Genomic DNA, 18,708 nt, shown 5'->3' with positions numbered 1-18,708 from the left:
CCCCCTGTTCTATTAGCACACACTGCTGCTCCCAGCCTTTATCATGCTGAAGGGCCCTTTCCCCTCTAACACCCACCAAATGCTTCCATTTTTGCTTCCAGTCAAACTGAGGGGCTTCAGGCACACCCTCCTGTTACCTAGACAGCACGAGCTCCGGAGGAGCCACCGACAGCCCCTTCCCAGAGCTGCAGCGGCGCCAGCCTGGCTGCTCCTGCAGGACTACAGAGGCGGGGGGCGGGCGTCCAGCCCAGCCACTGTGTCCTCCTGCCCCGCTCTGCTAAGCCGCGCAGACGGGGAGTGCTGACAGACCACTGCAGAGGGGTGGCATGGGCATCGTCCCCACAGATGTTAACGGGGTGGGATGTTCTTTAACTGAAATGACTGCTCAAGCAGCCGCCTGCTTTGTGTGATGAAAATGAAACACTAAGACAATTCCGCTGTGTGGCTTAAAGGTTACCAACAATTTTGAGGCTTTAATGAAAAGAGGTTCTAACTATTGTTTGGAAACGAAGAGAGTTTTCATCTTTTTTCAGATCAAAAGTACTTTGTAAAATGTTTGTGATTTAGTCCAATGTGCTCTTATTTACCCGCGCGGTTATGTGGGCTCCGCACTCTGGCTGCTGGCTGCTTGTAACAAGTACACTTGGCTTCAGTGCTCTGGACTGTGCTTGAAACTGCTGCTGTCCGTATACTCCGAAGATCCTTTCGTTTTGGCTTTAGGATCGTCAATGCTTTTTCTGTACCATGAGAGCCCTCTAGGGTCATGTTTATTTAAAGCTTCGTCTACACTGTTGTTTTTGGTGGTCTCAATTCTAATGATCTCACTTTGGGGTGTAACGTGCTGTATCCCACTACCGGCCCACACTGCCCGTTAGCTGCAGAGCTGATTCGCGGTCCACTGTTTGATGCTGTTGTCTGTCTGGGGGGTTGAATGACCTGATGCTGGATTTAGATTCTTCCTGGGGACTGTGCAGCTATGAATGTATTTGCTTCCAGAACCTCCCAAAGTGAATCTAATCTTAAAACTATAAGTTGTAAGTATTCTGAAATTGGGAAATATTTATTTTAAATGAAATCAGGTAGTGTTGCTTTTTACAGCATAATAAATACATGTATCAAAAAAATACCTGTAAAAATGAATTTTTTAAGACCACTAAGGTTCTCCTACATCATTGGGTTAGGAACTCTGCTGAGCATACAGACTGTACCTAGTTGGTTCAAATGAATTTCTAATGCCTACTTGCAGCCAGGAACTGCAAGGTGGCAGCGGCAGTTCTCACAGTGATTAAGACAACCCTGTGAGGAGTCCATCCTTGAGGGTGGGAGGAGGGATAGGCGCGTTTCTAGCACTCTAGAAGCTGATGCTGTTGTTCTGCAGTTAGGACACACTCTGCATGTATCTGTAGAATTCAGTCACTGGACATGTCCTTCACTAGGAGGGCTTCTGACCTCCGCTAGTGAGGGCAGAGGTGGTTTTCACAGAGCCTTGTCATCTGTCTAGGGAGCTGTATCCGGTGCAGCCATACTAGGGTCTGAGCAGGACGAGCCGGCACACTGCAGCACCTTCCTGGTTCATGGGCATATGGGATGGCATTCGCTCCCAAGGTCAGAAACCCCGTCTACAGGGCTAGGGGTAGTGTGTGGTTTTCTAACCGCAGAGACAGTATGAGAATACACGGCTGCCATTTTCAACTACCAGAATTGTCTGTCACAAAGTGCTCTGCCAAAGTCAGGTGGTCCGAATCATTTGCATCCCTGACATTTTGGGATGGAAAGAGACATCAGACATCTCTAATCCACTCCCACGCTCACGGATAAGCTGAGACCCAGGAGGGGGCTGTGATACAGAACTCCAGAGACTCCTCTTCTTTCTCTACATACTACCACACTGTCCCCGCTATGGACGGGAAACTCAGGACTTTACAGACAGAAAACTATGGACTTTAAAACTATAGAGTTTTAAAGACAAGCGTTAAGGGCTACAGCGCTCAGCCTTGCCACGTGTGGTCGCCAGGAGCCACGCGTGCGCACATCCGCGCACAAAAGCAGCGCACCAGCGCGGGGGAAACAGACGAGTAACACCAAACAGAGAAAAGTTAAATCATGCTTATCCTTGATACAACAGGAGCGTATTACTTTTCTGGGGCTGTTTTTAAGGACTGGATAATCTTTCTAATTTTACTTACTAACTTTCATAGTAAAATGAGTAAATGAGTAAATTCGTGATTCACAGGCCAGACAGCACAGGGAAGCAGCTGGTGAATGTGTTAGGTCAGACTTTAAAAAGGGGCTTTTGGGGGAAGGCGTACTTTATAGTTACATAAAGGACGGACGGAATTACTAGAAGATCAGGGAAGGTGTGTGTGTTTTGGGACAGAAAGGATAGACAATTAAGTCTTTTATTACAAAGGGGCAAAGACTGGGCGTTTTATTTCTATTCTGGAGCCTGGACCCAACTCCAGGCCTCCACGCGCTCCAGCCTTGCCCCTGGCTGCCTCTCCATGTCTTTTTGTTTGTTTTGTTTTTAAAGATTTATTTGAGAGAGACAGAGTGCACACAAGCAGAGGGAGTGGCAGGCAGAGGGAGAGGAAGAAGCAGACTCCCCACCGAGCAGGCCGTCCCATGTGGGGCTCCATCCCAGGACCCCAGGATCATGACCTGAGCAGAAGGCAGACACTTAATCGATGGAGCCACCCAGGTGCTCCTCTCCACCACATGTCTTTTAAAGAGTCTACTATAATTAAGTCCAACAAGCGGTCATAATAACAAAAACTGCTTCGTGCATGTACAGAAAACCAGGGAAAGGCTATCAACACACCACCAGCAGGGCATTACAATTGAGCAATGGCACTAGGAAAAACAGATTTCACATAGTATGAGAATGCAAAACCGATTATTAGCTTCCTGCCAAAGGTACCACTGAGGTACCCCTACATTTGCATGCCCAATATAAATTTACGATGTTTACAAATGCTTAAGTGTGGTACTTTTTTTCAGCTGGCCAAGTAAGAGGTTTAACTCCTCAGTACAGCATACACATAAACTTGAAGTTAGTCTACCAAAACTTGGAAGTGGGGTATGATTGTATCTTTTAAGAGCTATAAAATTCATATTAGAAGCTTCTAAAAACCATATTATCTTTAGCCTTCTTAAAACTTTTAAATGCCATTTCCTTGGAATTGTGGATATTTTTATAGAACAATTTAAGCTATCTGTAGCTTTTGGCTGTTTCACAAAATCTTATGTTTCCGTAAGTAAGGCAGTTAGAACCTATGATCCAGTATCTCACAATGTCTTGGGCTCCAAAAGAGCAGGGCTCTTTGTTTTTGCTTACTGATGTTTCCCAAACATCTAGAATAGTGCTGGCTGCCTGCAGGTGCTCGGTAATATTTGATGAACTACTACAGCGAGTACAGTGAGTGAGCCTTAACTACCCAAAAGAAGCCACTCGGGCAAAACACCCATTGCTCTGGCAATAGCATCCCGGTCCAAAAAGTAGGTACGACAGTTTACAAAACAATTTCAAGTTTTTTCCCCGGGAAAGTCAGAGGTGAAAGGAGTGCTCTGTTTATTGACTTAATATTCCATTTTAGCTTACAGGCACTAAGTAGATTTTGGTCATTTAATGCTGAATAAATAGCTCAATCATTTATTGCCATCTCAGGAATGTCCTTCCTATCAGATAAGGAGAAATTTTTCTCAGGTGGTGTATAAAAGCTCTGTGCTTATCAAACCCTCTACAAAACCACACCAGAAGCACTCTTAAAACTCATAAGCATCCCTAAGCCAGGATCTACATGGTGACTCATGATAATGATCAATTATATATGAATACAAGCTCTGGGTTAGGCAGGCCCTTATCTACTGGAGAAATACGGTTCTCTGTGTTTATTATAAAGAAACTGTATTTCCAAGATGTGAAGACCGTAGATGCAGAGATGAGAAAGGTCCTATCTGTTATGATGCCAGCATTCATGCCTACACCACTATTCCCTGACTATTCTTCAAACAATAGTTGGGTCAAGGCTGCCAGATTTATGTTTAAGTAGTGATTATGTCTTTCATTACATGATTTTTTTTTTTCCTCCCAGCTCAGGGTGCCATTTACTCTGAGAAAGCCATGGCTTTCTAGCTTAAAACATCTTTGGAGAAAAATGGCCCCTTTGGGCATGGGCACAGTGACTCCTCGGGAAGAGCCCCTCTGATCTTGGGATGTGGGTCTGAGATGTGGCTTTGGAGACAAGACAAGAGTCCCATTTCCATATGTTTTTAAGTTAGGAACTTATATTTCAAACTAACTGCCAAATTATTTGCGCATTTGGAGACAGCTGTGGTCATCAAAACCAAAGCACTTTTTTTTTGTTTGTTTGCTTTTCATGGCACTCCTGCAGCTCATTCCAGAACTGCTTCCCGCTTGCTCTCTCCCACTGACCCATCCGCCAGAGCAGTCTGGGCTGCAAGCAGGCTAGAAAGGGCCAGTGCTCGGAAACATGGTGTTACCAGCCTTACTCAAAAATCTGGACTCACGCGTTTGTATGTTTGATCATAAGTAAGAAGAAAATGGGAAAAACATCAAAACTACACATAAATGCCAGTAACTTTTAAAATCTTTAGGCCAAATTTGTTTTTAAGAGACTAACATTAGAGTTTCAATACTTCTCATAAGTAACCAAAATCCCCTGGCCAGCACGGTAAAATGAAACCATGCCAGGTTGCTCTCAAAGGGCAAAACACACTAAACAGTTAAAGTGCTGACAATTAGAAACAATATATTTTTTTAATGTTTTGTTCTTTGTTTCTTCCTCCTTTCAATCTAAAAAGTCAATACAGGGGCGCCTGGGTGGCTCAGCCAGTTAAGCCACTGCCTTTGGCTCAGGTCATGATCTCAGGGTCCTGGGATTGAGCCCCTCATTGGGCTCTCTGCTCAGCAGGGAGCCTGTTTCCCCCTCGGTCTCTGCCTGCCTCCCTGTTTACCTGTGATCTCTGTCTGTCAAATAAATAAAATCTTAAAAAAAAAAAAAAAAAGTCGATACAAAGCCAGGTTCACGCGGTCTTACATAAAAACTGAGAGGAGGGGAGTACCACATGCAGAGTGTATTTAAGGCGATACAGATAGTTTTTTAAATTTTAAAATAGACTTTGAGAAAAGTTTATCCCCACCAGAAAAATACGGCATCTATGTACTAACATAACTGTGGTGGTGACGGTGGGAAATGAAGGCGCAGCTGCAGAGACAGCCGTATGTCTGGGAACGTTCTGCGGAAGAACGTGCCAAACCCGCCCCACCGAGCCACGTGCGTGGTGTCAGTGCTAGTGAAGACGGTGAGTAACAGAATACGCTTCACGGAACATCAGAAAGCAGTCTAGAAAAAGCACAGGAGAGATGATGGAACCATCTGCAAATGTATTTTTCAGAGACACATCATCGCTGAAAAACAGGCGCTTCTCAATGCAGTTACACAGGACGAGTTCTCAAACTGTTTGATTCTCATACGATCTCTGGTTAATTACTTGTCAGTCACTCTTTTCTCAATTTGAAAATTTCATGACTAAGACTAAATACCAGCTAATAACAATAAAGACACATTAACCCATTTAAGAAACATGAACTAAATTTCTGAGTTGGTCTAAATCTATGATTAACTCCAACTTTTTGAAGAGTAACAGGATTTTTGTCTGGAGAGAGTGGTTGTTAATAGCCTGGCTCCCATGACAGAAATGTGAAGATAATTTCATTTACTAGTGACTGCAAAGAGGCGGGATATATTCAGCTTTGGACATTAAAGCTTAGACAGAAAAAAAAACTACTCAAGAGTCCAGAAAACGTATTTCCTTCTACTGATATTACCCAGTATCATATAGCCATAACAGACAGAAAAGCTAAGTCTCCCAAGACAGAGAATTTGCTTTTAGCTTTAAACGGCCAGCGTGAAAAATGTAATAAAATAAAGAACACAACTTTTACCCCCTGCACAGATATAGGATGACTACCTTTGATAAACAGTCGATGTAATTCTGTGTGACTTAGCTCTGAACGATTTCATAGGTAACCCGACAGAAAACCTCCAGCCACATCTGCAGCAGAGGGAACAAGTAAAAATTCTCTAGAATAGAAATTTGCCAATCCCACATCAAGAAGTTCCCTAAGTAACCGTGTGATCTATCCAACAGCCTGTAACAGCAGCCGGGCACGGACTTTGTGCACAGCATTTTACATGCTGCTCAACTTCTCACCTTTCCTAAAGGATTCCCATTCTAGCCCTGACGTTTTCAGTGTATCTGGATATTTCTCTTTGTAAAACCCACACTACAGAGAGGGCCTTTCAATTTTACCTTTCTTTAGATGCATGAAGCCTTTCAGAGTAACAGACGTTTCTGAATTTGGGGAAAATCCACTTGCTATCAACAGGTTGCAGCAAATTTGTTCGTCTTTGTTTCATTTCCCTAGAAACATAGGATGTGAAGGAACAGAGCGCAGGAGGGAATCACAGATGGGAAGGAAAAATGTCGCCAGAGAAGATGAGAAAAATTCATGCTCTATACTGCATTCATCTGTAAAAGATAAAATGCGGTTAAGTTTATTACACAGCTCTTAGGAAATGCAGACCCACACATTTGACACGGCTCGTCGGTTCTACAATGGGGTAGTAGGAAGACACTTCCACAGCAAATAACCACTGTTTCATTGGAGGGCCTTCACATGTGCTATTTATCCTTTTCCCTGGACTAATCGAGACCTTTTATATCATCTAAGCAGATGGATTATTCCTCTGCAGCCTGCTGGCTTAATTCTGTGCAGTCATCCAGGCCGCATAAAGCATTCTGCTGTTATGCAACTCTAGGGGCAGAGCAACGTGGCAAATCCTCTCCCACAAAACAAGAGCGAGACAGTGCTGAGCTGTGTGCCCGAGGGAGGACAGCCTGGGGGAGATGATGACTTTTCCTTAAAGGCCACGCAGTGGGAATAATAAATGAATGCCTTTCAGGTACAGACTAGAGACACGGAATTAGGAGGCAGCCCTGCCCTTCCACCCCGAGAGCGCCTCCTGCCCAGCTCACCAGAGCAGCGCACCGTGTGGGCAGTAAACTGCACATCCAAGGAATCCCAGCTGCCCCTGACTTCCTAGCTTCCCCGCCCCTCCGTCCCTGCGCTCTCCCCGCAGGCCAGGGGCTCTTCACCAGCCTGGGTCTGCCCTCCAGCAACGTCTAGAGACACGGTTGATCACCATGACTGGGTTTGGGTCTAGGGGTGCTAGTGGGCTAGGCAGCAGAAGCCAGGGGTGCTGCTAAGTATTCCACAAGGCAGAGAACAGCCCTCTGAAACAGAAAATTACTCAGCTCCCGGAATACCAAGAGAAACACAGGACTAGATTGTAAGCCTCTTGGGAACTGCCCTTTAAGGTTTTGGAGAATTCCTCTAATACCTATTTAGGAAGCCACAGAGTGACCCAATCAAGTCAGAATTTGTAATGATTTATAGTCGTTTCTACAATGGGTCCATTGTTAATTATTTTTAACCCTAAGTGCTCAATGATGGGTAGGACCCAGTGGGCTCTTATGAACATTATTTTGGATTGAAAGCGCAGTGAAGGTTTTGCCCCTACGTTCCAGTGTGTGGCTGAAATGTGTAGTTGAGAGAGTGGACTTTTAGAGAGAGGGAAAAAGAGGGAGACAGAGAGAAGGAGAGAAAGCCTGCATCCATATCCTGTCACCGTCTCTTACTAGCATGTGTGACTGTGGCTTATCACCCTGCCTCTCTAAATCTCAAGGTCTTGTTCTTCCAAAGCAGGCTAAGAGGACCTGGCAGAAGGACGCGATGGAAGGATTAATTGAGAGACGGTGTGCAGTGCCTAGAGCAAAAGACGGAACGAGAGATGGGCAATAAATGTTCCTGTTATTACCAGCTTTGCCAAAGGCTGGCAGGAGAGTAGACTGGTTCTCATGTAGTCCCTGAGGAAAAAGTTTGTTATACAGGAAATCCAGACTAAACAAATACTCAAGTCATCCTGAAGAAAACACTGGTGCTCTGTCTCTCTCGGGCAGTTTCCTCAGGGGCCCGCGGTCCCTCCTGGTCCTGACCCTTGGCCAGAGTGGCAACCTGCAGACGAGGCTGAAACAGCAGGCCCCAGGAGAGGCCGCGCTGTTTCACAGCATATGCTCTCCCGCCAGGAGCAGAAAGCAGATGCTGACTGGAAGTCATGGCCAAGGCCAAAGACAGATAAAGTAGAGTCTACCCAGTTTGGGGACTAATCCAACTTTTACTTTGTCCAGCCGGTGCCTTGCCCATATTATCACCTCCCCAAGCTCTCTCAGTCTTCTACAGGTTGAACCTGGAGCTGTGTGTGTGCGTGTGCGTGTGCGTGTGCGTGTGTGCGTGTGTGCACGTGCGTGTGGGTGTGCAAAACAGACTTCTTTTGCCCTACAAATGAAATGAATGAAATTATCTGGAATGGAATGGCTGTGGGGGGGTGTCCATTTCCTGGCATTCATTTAGAGAATTTAAATCCCTCTCCCAGTATCATTCTAAGAGCACAGAGAAAGTCAGTGACACACTTGCACAGACAGACGCAACTAATCCATCTTATTTTCTTAAGGTCAAGGGGAATAATGGTGATGACAGAGTCGGAACTTGGACTTCCGAATCCCAAACACAGGCTTCCCACCCAAAGGCCACGCTGCCTTTGTCCTGATAAACTGGAACAAGACCTAGGGAGTCCTGTGCAAACAGTTTCTCTTGCGGTGGATGTTTGGAAGGAAAGGAAGCTCTTGCTGTTCTGGGAGACGTTCCAGGCGAGGCAACAGCCTGCGCGCTACAGACCCACCGGCTGGATTCCCATGCTCCCTCCACCACTTAGTCAGTTGGACAGCTTGGGATGGGGGCTCCTTTCCCACACTGTACAACTGAGAACAGTAGCAGCTACTCGGAAGGCAGTTGTGAAGACTGATGAAGTCACTCCTGGTGGGGTGCCTGGTACACAGAACGTCTCACCTACCAACGGGGCTGAGGCTGACTGTGATGATAATGTACCTTGCTCAGGAACAACAAAGAAGGCACGAAAGAAGGTCAGCCATTTTGTGGTTCTGCCAACAGATCTTACACTCCTGGAGGAGGGCTTTGCATTTGTTCCGTTTTTATGTTGGGCTCATAAGTACTTTATAGTAGCCTCAGGGGCTACATTCCAACAGGAGGAGTCCTTGCCCATAGAAAAGGTTCATTTTACACGTGCCAACAGGAAAAGAAGTGACTTTTTTCATTTTCAACAATCAGGAAGGTGTAAGAAATCATGGTCTCTAAAAGTCTCAGCCTGGGCTTCTTCAGGTAAGAAAAAGGGACCAAGAGATAAGTTACACACTGGAAACCTGACTCCCAACAGATGTCACCGACGTCACATGCACGCATGGCTACATGAGCCCAGGTGTGTGAAGGGTGGCATCCCCTCTCCACCTCTCCCCTCCCTGCCCTCCTGCCTCACCCCCTGAGCACACAGTCTGTGCCAGGTACCAGTTACAAGAAACTGATGAAGAAAGGATGGTAATAACTCAGGCAGGACTTTTTTTTAAAGGAGTAAACACATTTTAACAAATAAACCAGAACAGCTTCCCATGGAAAAGTGCTCCAAATTAAACAGTGTCAGCAAAATTCCAGCCAAACAAAAAAGTCTTCAAGAGGAAGGATTTTGGCCCGACAGGCAAACAATACTATTTGATTTATTGAGAAACATTCTCTCAAAGGCAAAGGCAATAGATTCTCTCTTTTGGAGACAACCCTGTTCCTATTCTGGTCGTGACACTCATAATTCTTTCACTCCTAGAACCTGCTACTCTTGGCAAGCGCCCGGCCACCGCGGCTGCGAGCAGCAGAGACTGGTCCTCAAATATGAAGCAGGTGGACAATTCCTCTGTCGCTGGTAAAGCCTCCAAGGACTGCTAACTGCCAAGCATCAGTCCTCGCTCTCCCTAAAAATAACACTCCTGCGTCCAGACACAGTGCTGAAATAACAGGCTGAAGGAAAACATTTTCTTATCAGAGAAACGGTAGTTCCTTAACACATGAAATTTCGGCAAGGACAACTTCAAAGGGCAGAGGTGAAACTCTGAAATACCTGAAATGTCATTCAGTTTCTGGAAAGTGCTGAGTGCCAGGGATAAAGCATCCTGGTGCTGAGGAAGCTTACTGAAGTACAGCAGGCTCTGACTGGTTAGGGCTGGTCTAAAACGCACCGTCGACGGCTCTGCCAGAGGCTGCTACTGATACCCCGCAGCCGAACCGAGTAGCGGCAGGTGCCCTCCCGGCCCCAGAGACACCTGCTCGGCAAGAGCTGACACCGTTGCCACCGGGTACTCACCATACTGTCGAACTCGACAGAACCCACTATCCGTGACACCTCGTCAAACTCCTCGGGAGACATGGGGAGCAGGTTGTCTGTGGTCTGAAGTCGAGAGGGATGACTAAAATGGAGAGAGAGGAAAAGGACATGTTAACACTGAGATCGTGCACATGGTGGTGCCAGCTTGGACATTTCGTCTTCGGCCTGTGACGGAATTGTCACTGGAGATCTTTACTTTGCCTCAGGGCATCTGCTCGTGCACGACACTTGGAAAAGTACAGTTTGCAGGAGGTTCCTGTCCCCAGCCCAGCCCCTTGGGAAACGTCCAGGACTCTAGAGATGTGAGTGAGAAGTAGCCAGACTTGGGACCTGCGCCGCTCCTGCCTGGTTAAAGGTGCGGGCGAGCACGGACAGCGTGTCACCCTGCGAGGCCGATGCCTCGGGGCCGAGGCTGGCCAAGAAGCTCCAAGCTTCCAAGCTCCGGAAGAATGTCTGGGGAGTCCCTCGTCCCTACCTTGAGGTTTGTATGCAGATAAAGCTGCTCCAGAGTGTTTTTACATGAAGGCTACATCCATTCACCCCAAGACAGTGCTGCGGGCCAAATAACTGACAATGACTTTTCCAAATTTTTTTCTACCCTTTATAAAATGAAACAACAAAATAAAAGCAAGCGAAAAAAATGTATCTCAATCACCACTTTGGCCTTTCCTCCATTGAAAAGAACTACTTTCCCACTGTGATCCATTATTGTTCATTTTATTTATACTTTTTCAAAATATCAGTTGGGGGGATACTTAAATACAACTTTGGGTGGTGGTGGTGGTGTTTAGGGTTTTGGGGGTTTTTCTGTTTGTTTGTTTTGTTTGTTTTTTATAAAGGCAGTAAAATTCTGATAGGCAGTGGCACCAGGATCTCTAGTTAGGATCTTTCCAACAAAGTCCAACTTTGGTGGCGGCAGCAGCAATTACAGTGAGAAGGCAGGAGCGGGGCTGGCCTGTGGTTTTTAAAGAGGGCTCTCTTCTGTGTTCACTTACACTTCAGACACAGAAATCAACTCTGTCTTGATGTATCCAGTTCCTTTAGGGCCATCGAGTTCCATTGGTTCTGGGGCTAGAAGCAAACACATCAGGTACAACTTTCTGTTAGCAGGGTTTACCCAAGGACAGAGGATCAATGTTCTCTTTGATCAGAATTTTACTGTTTGCCCTAACAGTCAGGTTAGGGTCCTGTAGCTTTATGGGGCTGTGACTTCCCTGCCTGGATCACCTCAAATTCTGGTGGGAATGCAGAAGCAACCTAGAGGGAAAGGCGAGGAGCTCAGGACAGAAGTCAAGCTGCAGGCTCTCTCCTTCCCAGGACTGAAATCCCACAGAAGCTGGAGCACGAAATGTGCAGCTTTATCTAGGTTAGTGGTTCTAGCCTGGCTGGTACGATATACATGGCTGGCAGGGTAAAGCTAGCGGCATCTTCTTCCCAAAGCAACTGTGTGGATATTGAGATTTCTGGTTCTGGAACATAAAAAACTCTGTTGGCATGTTCCAAACCAGAGCACCTAATGTGAAAGTTCTCAAATACATCTGGTAAAGACAAAGAAGCAGGAGACCTGTTCTAAGCTCAGGACTACTCTTAACAACAATCACTAGGAATAATATGATCTCATAAACTAATCAGATCACCCTAAATGAACAGTTTTGCTTCTCCTGGGCCTTAGTTTTCCCAATTTTAACAGGAACAGGCTGGTATAAATTAGTTGGCCATGGTATTCACGCCTTTTACCACTCTGCATGTAGAAAAAAAACATAATAAATACACAAGACCAGAAATGGATTTTGTCAACACTCCTAAAACACCAAATTCCTGTTCATTTCTTACTGTCTGTATCAGGCCAAATAACATGTTATATTTCAGCTACGCTGGTTTATACCATCTTTAGAAAGCCTGTTTACAGTGATTCAAAAGAAAGTGGGGAGTTAATGCCACAGCAAGGGTGAAGCTTGTGCAGGCGCCATGCACCCCCAGGAAGCCAAGGGCTGTGTGTGTTATTAAACCCCGGCTCCAGCAAACCTGTGGACAGTGAAGAAGTAAGAACCTCCTCATACCAGGAATGAGCGAACTGCACTTTTACTCATAAGGGCGGTGACCATTCACTCCCCCACCTACCTTCCTTTGGCCTGGAGTAGTATTTCCCAAAGGCATGGTCTTTATCAATATTCGGATACAGATACTTCAGGGGATTCTCTGGAATATTTTCAGCAGCCATAACCTTGTAATTGCGAATAATGTCAGGGAAAGTAACAGCAGAAAGTTCTTTCTTTGTGTAGGGCTCAACGGCATGGAAGTGAGGTTCTAAAAAAGAAGAAGATCCAAGTAAGTCCCATGGACTAATCCCAAAACAACAGAGAAGAAAAGCAAAACATTGCAGAGTTCATGGACTTGAGCAAACCCAGTAAGAACTAATCATGATATAGGACTTATAACACAGTGTGTTGCTTCATTTCTGAATAAATCAGAATCCTTTCTGAGAAACAAGAAACATAAAGGCACTGCAACAACACTGCCCTTGTCGTTATTTGCTGAGATTGGTAAACCTGGCAATAAGAGGTTTATTAAACATCTTCAGTAGCCTGCATCTTCAATGATGTCCCCACCTGTGGGCAGCTAGGGAAATACTAACTGGATCTTCTTGGCTCAAGCCACAGATTAAGTTAATAAAAAATAAGCTCACTCTCCAGTTGCTTTTCTTTTCAGACTGAAGACTGTAATTTTTTACTAAAATAATGCAATACCCAGAAACCAATTTTTTAAACAAAAAAAGGATCCTACTTGCTACTTTTTCTTCTAATCCTTAATGCAATAAACCCCTTTAATTTACTCATGGTCTTACTCCCAGATGTCATCTGAATGCTGCCTCCTGACTGACCTAGAAGCTCACTTTTGGGTGCACACATTCCTGAGGCTGCCGTTCGCATGCTCTGGGGACTCTGCCCTAATGTGCAGGCTGCCAGCATCCCAGAGATCTGGAGCTGGTGTTGCCCCGCCTAAGCTTTCTGGATGCCAAGGACCTCAGCTCTGCCTCCGGCTTGGCTGGCTCCGTCGCTCACTTAGCTCGGGAAAGGTACTACTGGAGAAGATGGACAAGGCCGCTTCTAACATCTACTGCCTATCCTCGGCCCTGATTCCAGCCTTCCTCAATTTTCATTAGGAGAAAAATAAAAATAGGGGCGCCTGGGTGGCTCAGTGGGTTAAACCTCTGCCTGTGGCTCAGGTCAGGGTCTCAGGGTCCTGGGATGGAGCCCCACATTGGGCTCTGGGCTCAGCAGGGAGCCTGCTTCCCCCTTTCTCTCTGCCTGCCTCTCTGACTACTTTGATCTTCGTCTGTCAAATAAATAAACAAAATCTTTAAGTAAAAAAAAATTAAAAAAAAAATAGAACTGAAGTATGCCCCATTTTTTTTTAAACAAATGAATTTTTTTAAAAATTATTTTTATTTAGGTATTTGACAGACACATCACAAGTAGGCAGAGAGGCAGGCAGAGAGAGAGAGAGAGAAGGAAGCAGGCTCCCAAGACCCTGAGATCATGACCTGAGCGGAAGGCATAGGCTTAATCCACTGAGCCACCCAGGCGCCCCAGTATGCCCCATTTTTGCACCTGTCCCCTGAAGGCAGGAAAGTCACTGGGTTCCCTCAGCACGCCTAGAGTGCAAACTGAGAGTAAGTGCGGAAAGGACCCTATCTAACATCTCTCCACAGCTCGGCCTTCTCCCCGGACCCTGCTGCAGGGTGCGGTGGTGCTGGGCGTCTTTCCGCTGCAAACTCATCTGAGGAAGAGCAAACCCCGGACAGAACAAAGCCAGACTTGACCCTGCTAGGTTTGCATGCAGGGTCAGGGCCGGGTCGGGGGCCAAGGGCGGTGCGGGGTGCGCAGGATCCCTGACCCGGAGCATGTCGGGGGGCGGGGGGGGGCGCGTGCCTCCAGGGGGGCCTCCCCGCGTGGCCCTGGGGGCACAACGTGCCTGGAGGACACAACGTGGGTGTCCTCCCCGAACTGCGAGGGAGCCACGCGGACACACGTCCTCGCCCTACAGGTAGCGGGCGGGACAGAAAGAGCAGCGCTCGGCCTCGTCTGTATCTCACCCGTCACTTCCACCCGGGCAGTGACCCACGAATATTCCTGGTGACTTATCACACCCTCTTGGCGACGCTCAGGGGGTGGGTTTGACAGCCACCTGGCTGTGACCTCACCGCGGCTGCTCCGGGGGCCCGAGGGAGAGGGGCCCGTGGGGCACGCATGCGCGCAGGCTCACCTCCTCCGTTCTGCGGGCGCTCCACCCACGTGAACGTGATGGCGCCTTCACGGCAGCTTTCGCTGAAGCGCAGCAGGAACGTCCCGGGTTGCTGGTCCTTCAGCAGCGCGCGCTCCCGCTCCTTGCTGATGAAGCCCACGATACACCTGCGTGGGGACAGAGAAAGAGGTGCTCTGAGCGTCGCCTCGGAAACCAGATCGACTGTGGAGAGCCGACAGAAGAACCGGGGTGAAAATGTGGAGCCCGTCTGAGGTGCGGGAAATCGCCCGCTTCGCCACTTCCAGTAGCGCTTTGCCACTTCCGGTAGCGCTTGGCCTGTGTCTGTGGAAGTCCCAGCCCGTGATCCGCACCGGCAAGGGGATGCTGCGGATGGTCCGTATGGACCCGCCACGTAAGGGCCCGGCGTGTCTACTTGAGGACCATTTGTTTCCCGCGATTTTTAAAGGCCGTGAAAATGTCCGAGTTCCTGCACGTTTCGTACGGGAGACGAAGGCTCGGACAATGTCCTTCCACGTTCTGGTAAGTTAAAGCCTTTGCTGAAACAGCAGCTGACCCTGGTAAGTCAGGTAAAAACCACTGACTGAGGTCAAAAGGGTTTTCTTCCTTCCTAGTGGCAATACAGTTAATCAGTGCTTAAGCTTTTGTTCAATCAGTGAATGCACGAATGACACTCAAAAAATCCCGTTTAAGTGTTGAAAATACATATCTATAGATTATGAAAGTGTAAGTTTAATCTGATGAGGTTCCACTATCATGAAGCCCCAACAGGACAGCCCGGAAGCATCCATTTCTGTGAGACACTCACAGGTCTTGTCCAATTGTGAGGCCTGTCCAGGTCAGGTGGGTCTCCAGCTTGCAGTAAGGGAGCCTGTGCTAAAATTACGTTTAAAAAATAAATTGATCGATGGCCCTTACCCATCATTCCAGAGAGAGAGCAGGTGTTTTTTAATGAGTTCAAGGATGCTTTCAATCCAAAGCCAGAAGGGAAAATTTTTATCATTTATGTTTTCCTGCAAGTATACAAATGCACACATTAGGAACAAAGAAATTCAAAATAGTGATTTACCATGCCTCTTCCTGCCATCGGATTTTAATTCGGAAAGCGTGAAGAGCTGCCAAAACTAACATCACCCCCACTAAGCCGCCCCTCCCCTTACGCAGACACCATGCTAGCTCGCTGTCTCAGGCCACCCTCTGCTTCCCTCTCTAAACTGTAGTGAACTAGCCAGGGAATGACCTCCAGGGTGAATCACAGAACAGAAGCTGCCCTCCTGCTAGTAAAATCCAGTAGCGTGAGCTTGTCAGCACTGCCTGGCCACTCCAGAGGGGTCTTAGTATTCCCTCCAACTGGTCCCTCTGCTGGAGCAGGCTTGGGGAAACTCATCAGGCCCATCGGGCCGTCCAAGCCGGCACAGACCACGCATTTCTCATGCTAAATGCTGCCAGGCAAGGGACTGTGTGGGTAAACGGAAGGCTCATTTCAGATAGAAAGAATGTTATCACACACACAGGCGCTTCCTGTCAGACTCACACTTGGAGACTGACCTTCTGCACTGGAGGAAAGTAAACAACCTGCCCCCGGGTTTCCACAGGCCTGGGCAAACATGCCAAAATAAGCACAAAGATAAGTAACTACCACAGCAAACAACAGGAGAACCTCAACAGAGAGCGAGAACTCAGAGCGTAGAAAACCCAGACAGTACCCACCTTACAGAACCTTGTCCATGGAATGAGACCATCAGGGCCAGCATTAGGACCTAACCAAATAAAAATAAGCTTTTTCAGGAAACAGAAATGGACTCTGAAGCTTTTCTTAGACTGGCTAACCAAGATGGCTCTTGTATATCCTCTCAAAGAGCTAATACCCAGAAGAGAAAGACTATGTACATGGTTGATACTCTGAGACACACTGATGCTAAATTAATTGTACTTTCTGGAGAAGCCTTCATTTGGTCCCTGTCTATGCAGTATCATCTCCCGGGGCCGCCGCCTCCTTCCTCAGCACGCTTCTCTCCCACAGGTCCTTCGGAGCTTTCTCAAGCTTCAAACTAAGACCAAGATCACCCCTAGGTGATCTATTTCACTGACATTTGACTGTCCAAGCTTATTTTGGATATTATTTGGGTATTTGCCTCAGCCTTTCTCCAAAGAGGACATGGGCTGAGGGAGGCCAATATAGATCAAAAGCCAAGTGGGAGACATGACAGAGGGGAAGGAGGCTGAGGGGTTCTCCACTTCACAAATTAAAGCAGCCTAGGCCATCAAAAGTGTGAGCCTGTCATCTCTCTTTGGAGAGAACCACAAATAAGCCATTATAGGCAAAAAAGATATGTCTTAATTCTCACCAAATAAGGAGATGGAATGAGGTGATTTCTTACATCCTATTAAATGGTGTAAGACCCCCTACTGTGACAGCTACGTGGCCACAAGAAGACATACTGAGCTACTTGGTTAGGAGGAGGCTTCTGGTGTTTGCAATATACACAATTCTTCATATAGAAAGCAAATTTAGGGGGAAAAAAGTTGCCTGTGGATTTTTAAAGAAATAGTTCAGATAACTCTCATTCATTGAAGATTGGGGCTAGTTGGTCTTTGATTTCCTTATGTGGAAGACTAATAAACCCATGACATTAGCTATTGAAGAGGAATTCTCTATCATGGCCTGGACCCTGAGACCAGAGCCTTGGGTGTACCCTATGGAGTAGGTGGCTCCAGGACCTTACTTATTTTCACTATGCTGAGGACTTACTTTTTTCTCATTTTTAGGTTAATAAGACTTCATTTTTCTCATCAAGGAACTTCTTTCAGCCACAACTAATATATTTTACATAACTCAAAAATATTTCCCTTAGAACCTGCTCAGTAATGTTAATAAGAAATAATCGGGAAATGATTCTTTTTAGTTTTTTTTTTTTAATTAAAAAATTTCACCTACTTCTGAAGTGAGCTATATATAATTCTCATTCAGCTGTAACAAGCTGCAGCTGGGAAAGCCAACCAACTCTTTTTTTTTAAACACTCTTCTACCTTGATCAAAATAGAGCAAAGAGGAGAAAGGAATAAGTCGACATATCCTTATGAATTTAAATTTTCTTATATGGAGAAAGTTCCTACCGAGTAGTTTCTCTCCGAGCATGTTGAGCTGGTCCACATTGAGACCTCTTTTGGTGACAGAAGAAAACTGCCAGCTGAGTACCTCCGAGAGCTGAGACCATCGTGCACAAGGTGGGTTCAAGAAGAAGGACAGATTCTAGAGAAAAAAATACCCAAAAGCTTAGACAGTCGGTCCCAAGTAAGGCCCTCAGACCCAGATCTGTCCTGAAGTTCAGTTCTAGTTTCCGTGACACACACAAGTTTTCACAGAAGAGAAACACAGTTGATTCTCGTTATTTGGAGGTTCACATTCATGAATGCAATCTACTCATGCTAAGTTACTTTAACCCATAAATGGCTCCTCGTGGCACTTCTGGAGTCATCTGTGGACACCACGAATAGAGCGGTGAAAGACTGGGGTCACCCGACATGGATGTTTCCAGGAGAGTCAGACCACGCAACTGCCTTCTTGTTTCAGCTCTCATACCACAAGCAAGTGTCCTTTGCCTTTTGGGTTTTTTTCAGTTCTTTAAAAATTTCATTTTTAAAATGGTTGCAAGGATAGCACTTCGGTGCCGCCTGATGTTCCTAAGTGCAAGATGGCTGCCACGCACCTCACGGAGCAAATACAAGCGCTTAGATGCACTTCATTCAGGCATGAGCTACAGTGCTGCTGGCCTGAGCTCAATGTGAATGCAAAAACAGATGCGTTAGATAAGTCATCTTTAAACAGAAGCATACATAAACAAGGCCACGTATCGACAGGTCCAGTAGCCATCATTCAGTGTTCAAAGTGACTTTCAAGAATGTAAGTGCAAAAAAAAAAAAAAAAAAGCAAAACAAAAAAGAAAGGAAAAGAAAAGAATGTAAGTGCAGGAAATAATGAGAATCAGCTGTACTTAACAGTGAGTATGCAGACTTAAGAACGGAGCGTGCTGATTTAGCAGATATATACACTTTCTTAAGAAAAGCAATAAATCAA

General features: G+C 46.3%; 1 protein-coding gene across 6 annotated transcripts in view; it reads right to left on the bottom strand.

Annotated features, from left to right (window-relative positions):
• The window catches only part of STAT1 (signal transducer and activator of transcription 1), a 63,542-nt gene that overhangs the window by 17,449 nt on the left and 27,385 nt on the right, over positions 1 to 18,708 (bottom strand). For 2 of the 6 annotated variants that reach the window (XM_059168561.1, XM_059168562.1), the window contains 8 exons: positions 17,748 to 17,883; positions 16,341 to 16,390; positions 15,549 to 15,643; positions 14,634 to 14,779; positions 12,489 to 12,674; positions 11,363 to 11,438; positions 10,347 to 10,449; positions 5,385 to 6,552 (listed from right to left, as the gene is read on the bottom strand). In XM_059168561.1, coding sequence (XP_059024544.1) covers positions 6,538 to 6,552; positions 10,347 to 10,449; positions 11,363 to 11,438; positions 12,489 to 12,674; positions 14,634 to 14,779; positions 15,549 to 15,643; positions 16,341 to 16,390; positions 17,748 to 17,883 — 807 coding nt within the window. In that variant the 3' untranslated portion in view covers positions 5,385 to 6,537. Of the gene's footprint in view, positions 1 to 438; positions 1,756 to 5,079; positions 5,364 to 5,384; positions 6,553 to 10,346; positions 10,450 to 11,068; positions 11,439 to 12,488; positions 12,675 to 14,633; positions 14,780 to 15,548; positions 15,644 to 16,340; positions 16,391 to 17,747; positions 17,884 to 18,708 lie in introns of those variants that run through there. The other 4 variants (XR_009352110.1, XR_009352109.1, XR_009352111.1 and 1 more) reach the window with 4 other exon arrangements.

The sequence above is a fragment of the Mustela lutreola genome, chromosome 3 (assembly GCF_030435805.1).
Source record: "Mustela lutreola isolate mMusLut2 chromosome 3, mMusLut2.pri, whole genome shotgun sequence".
Classification (NCBI taxonomy): domain Eukaryota; kingdom Metazoa; phylum Chordata; class Mammalia; order Carnivora; family Mustelidae; genus Mustela; species Mustela lutreola.
The sequence above is the reverse complement of the archived record's forward strand: the minus strand, read 5'-3'. Positions and strand labels throughout refer to the sequence as shown.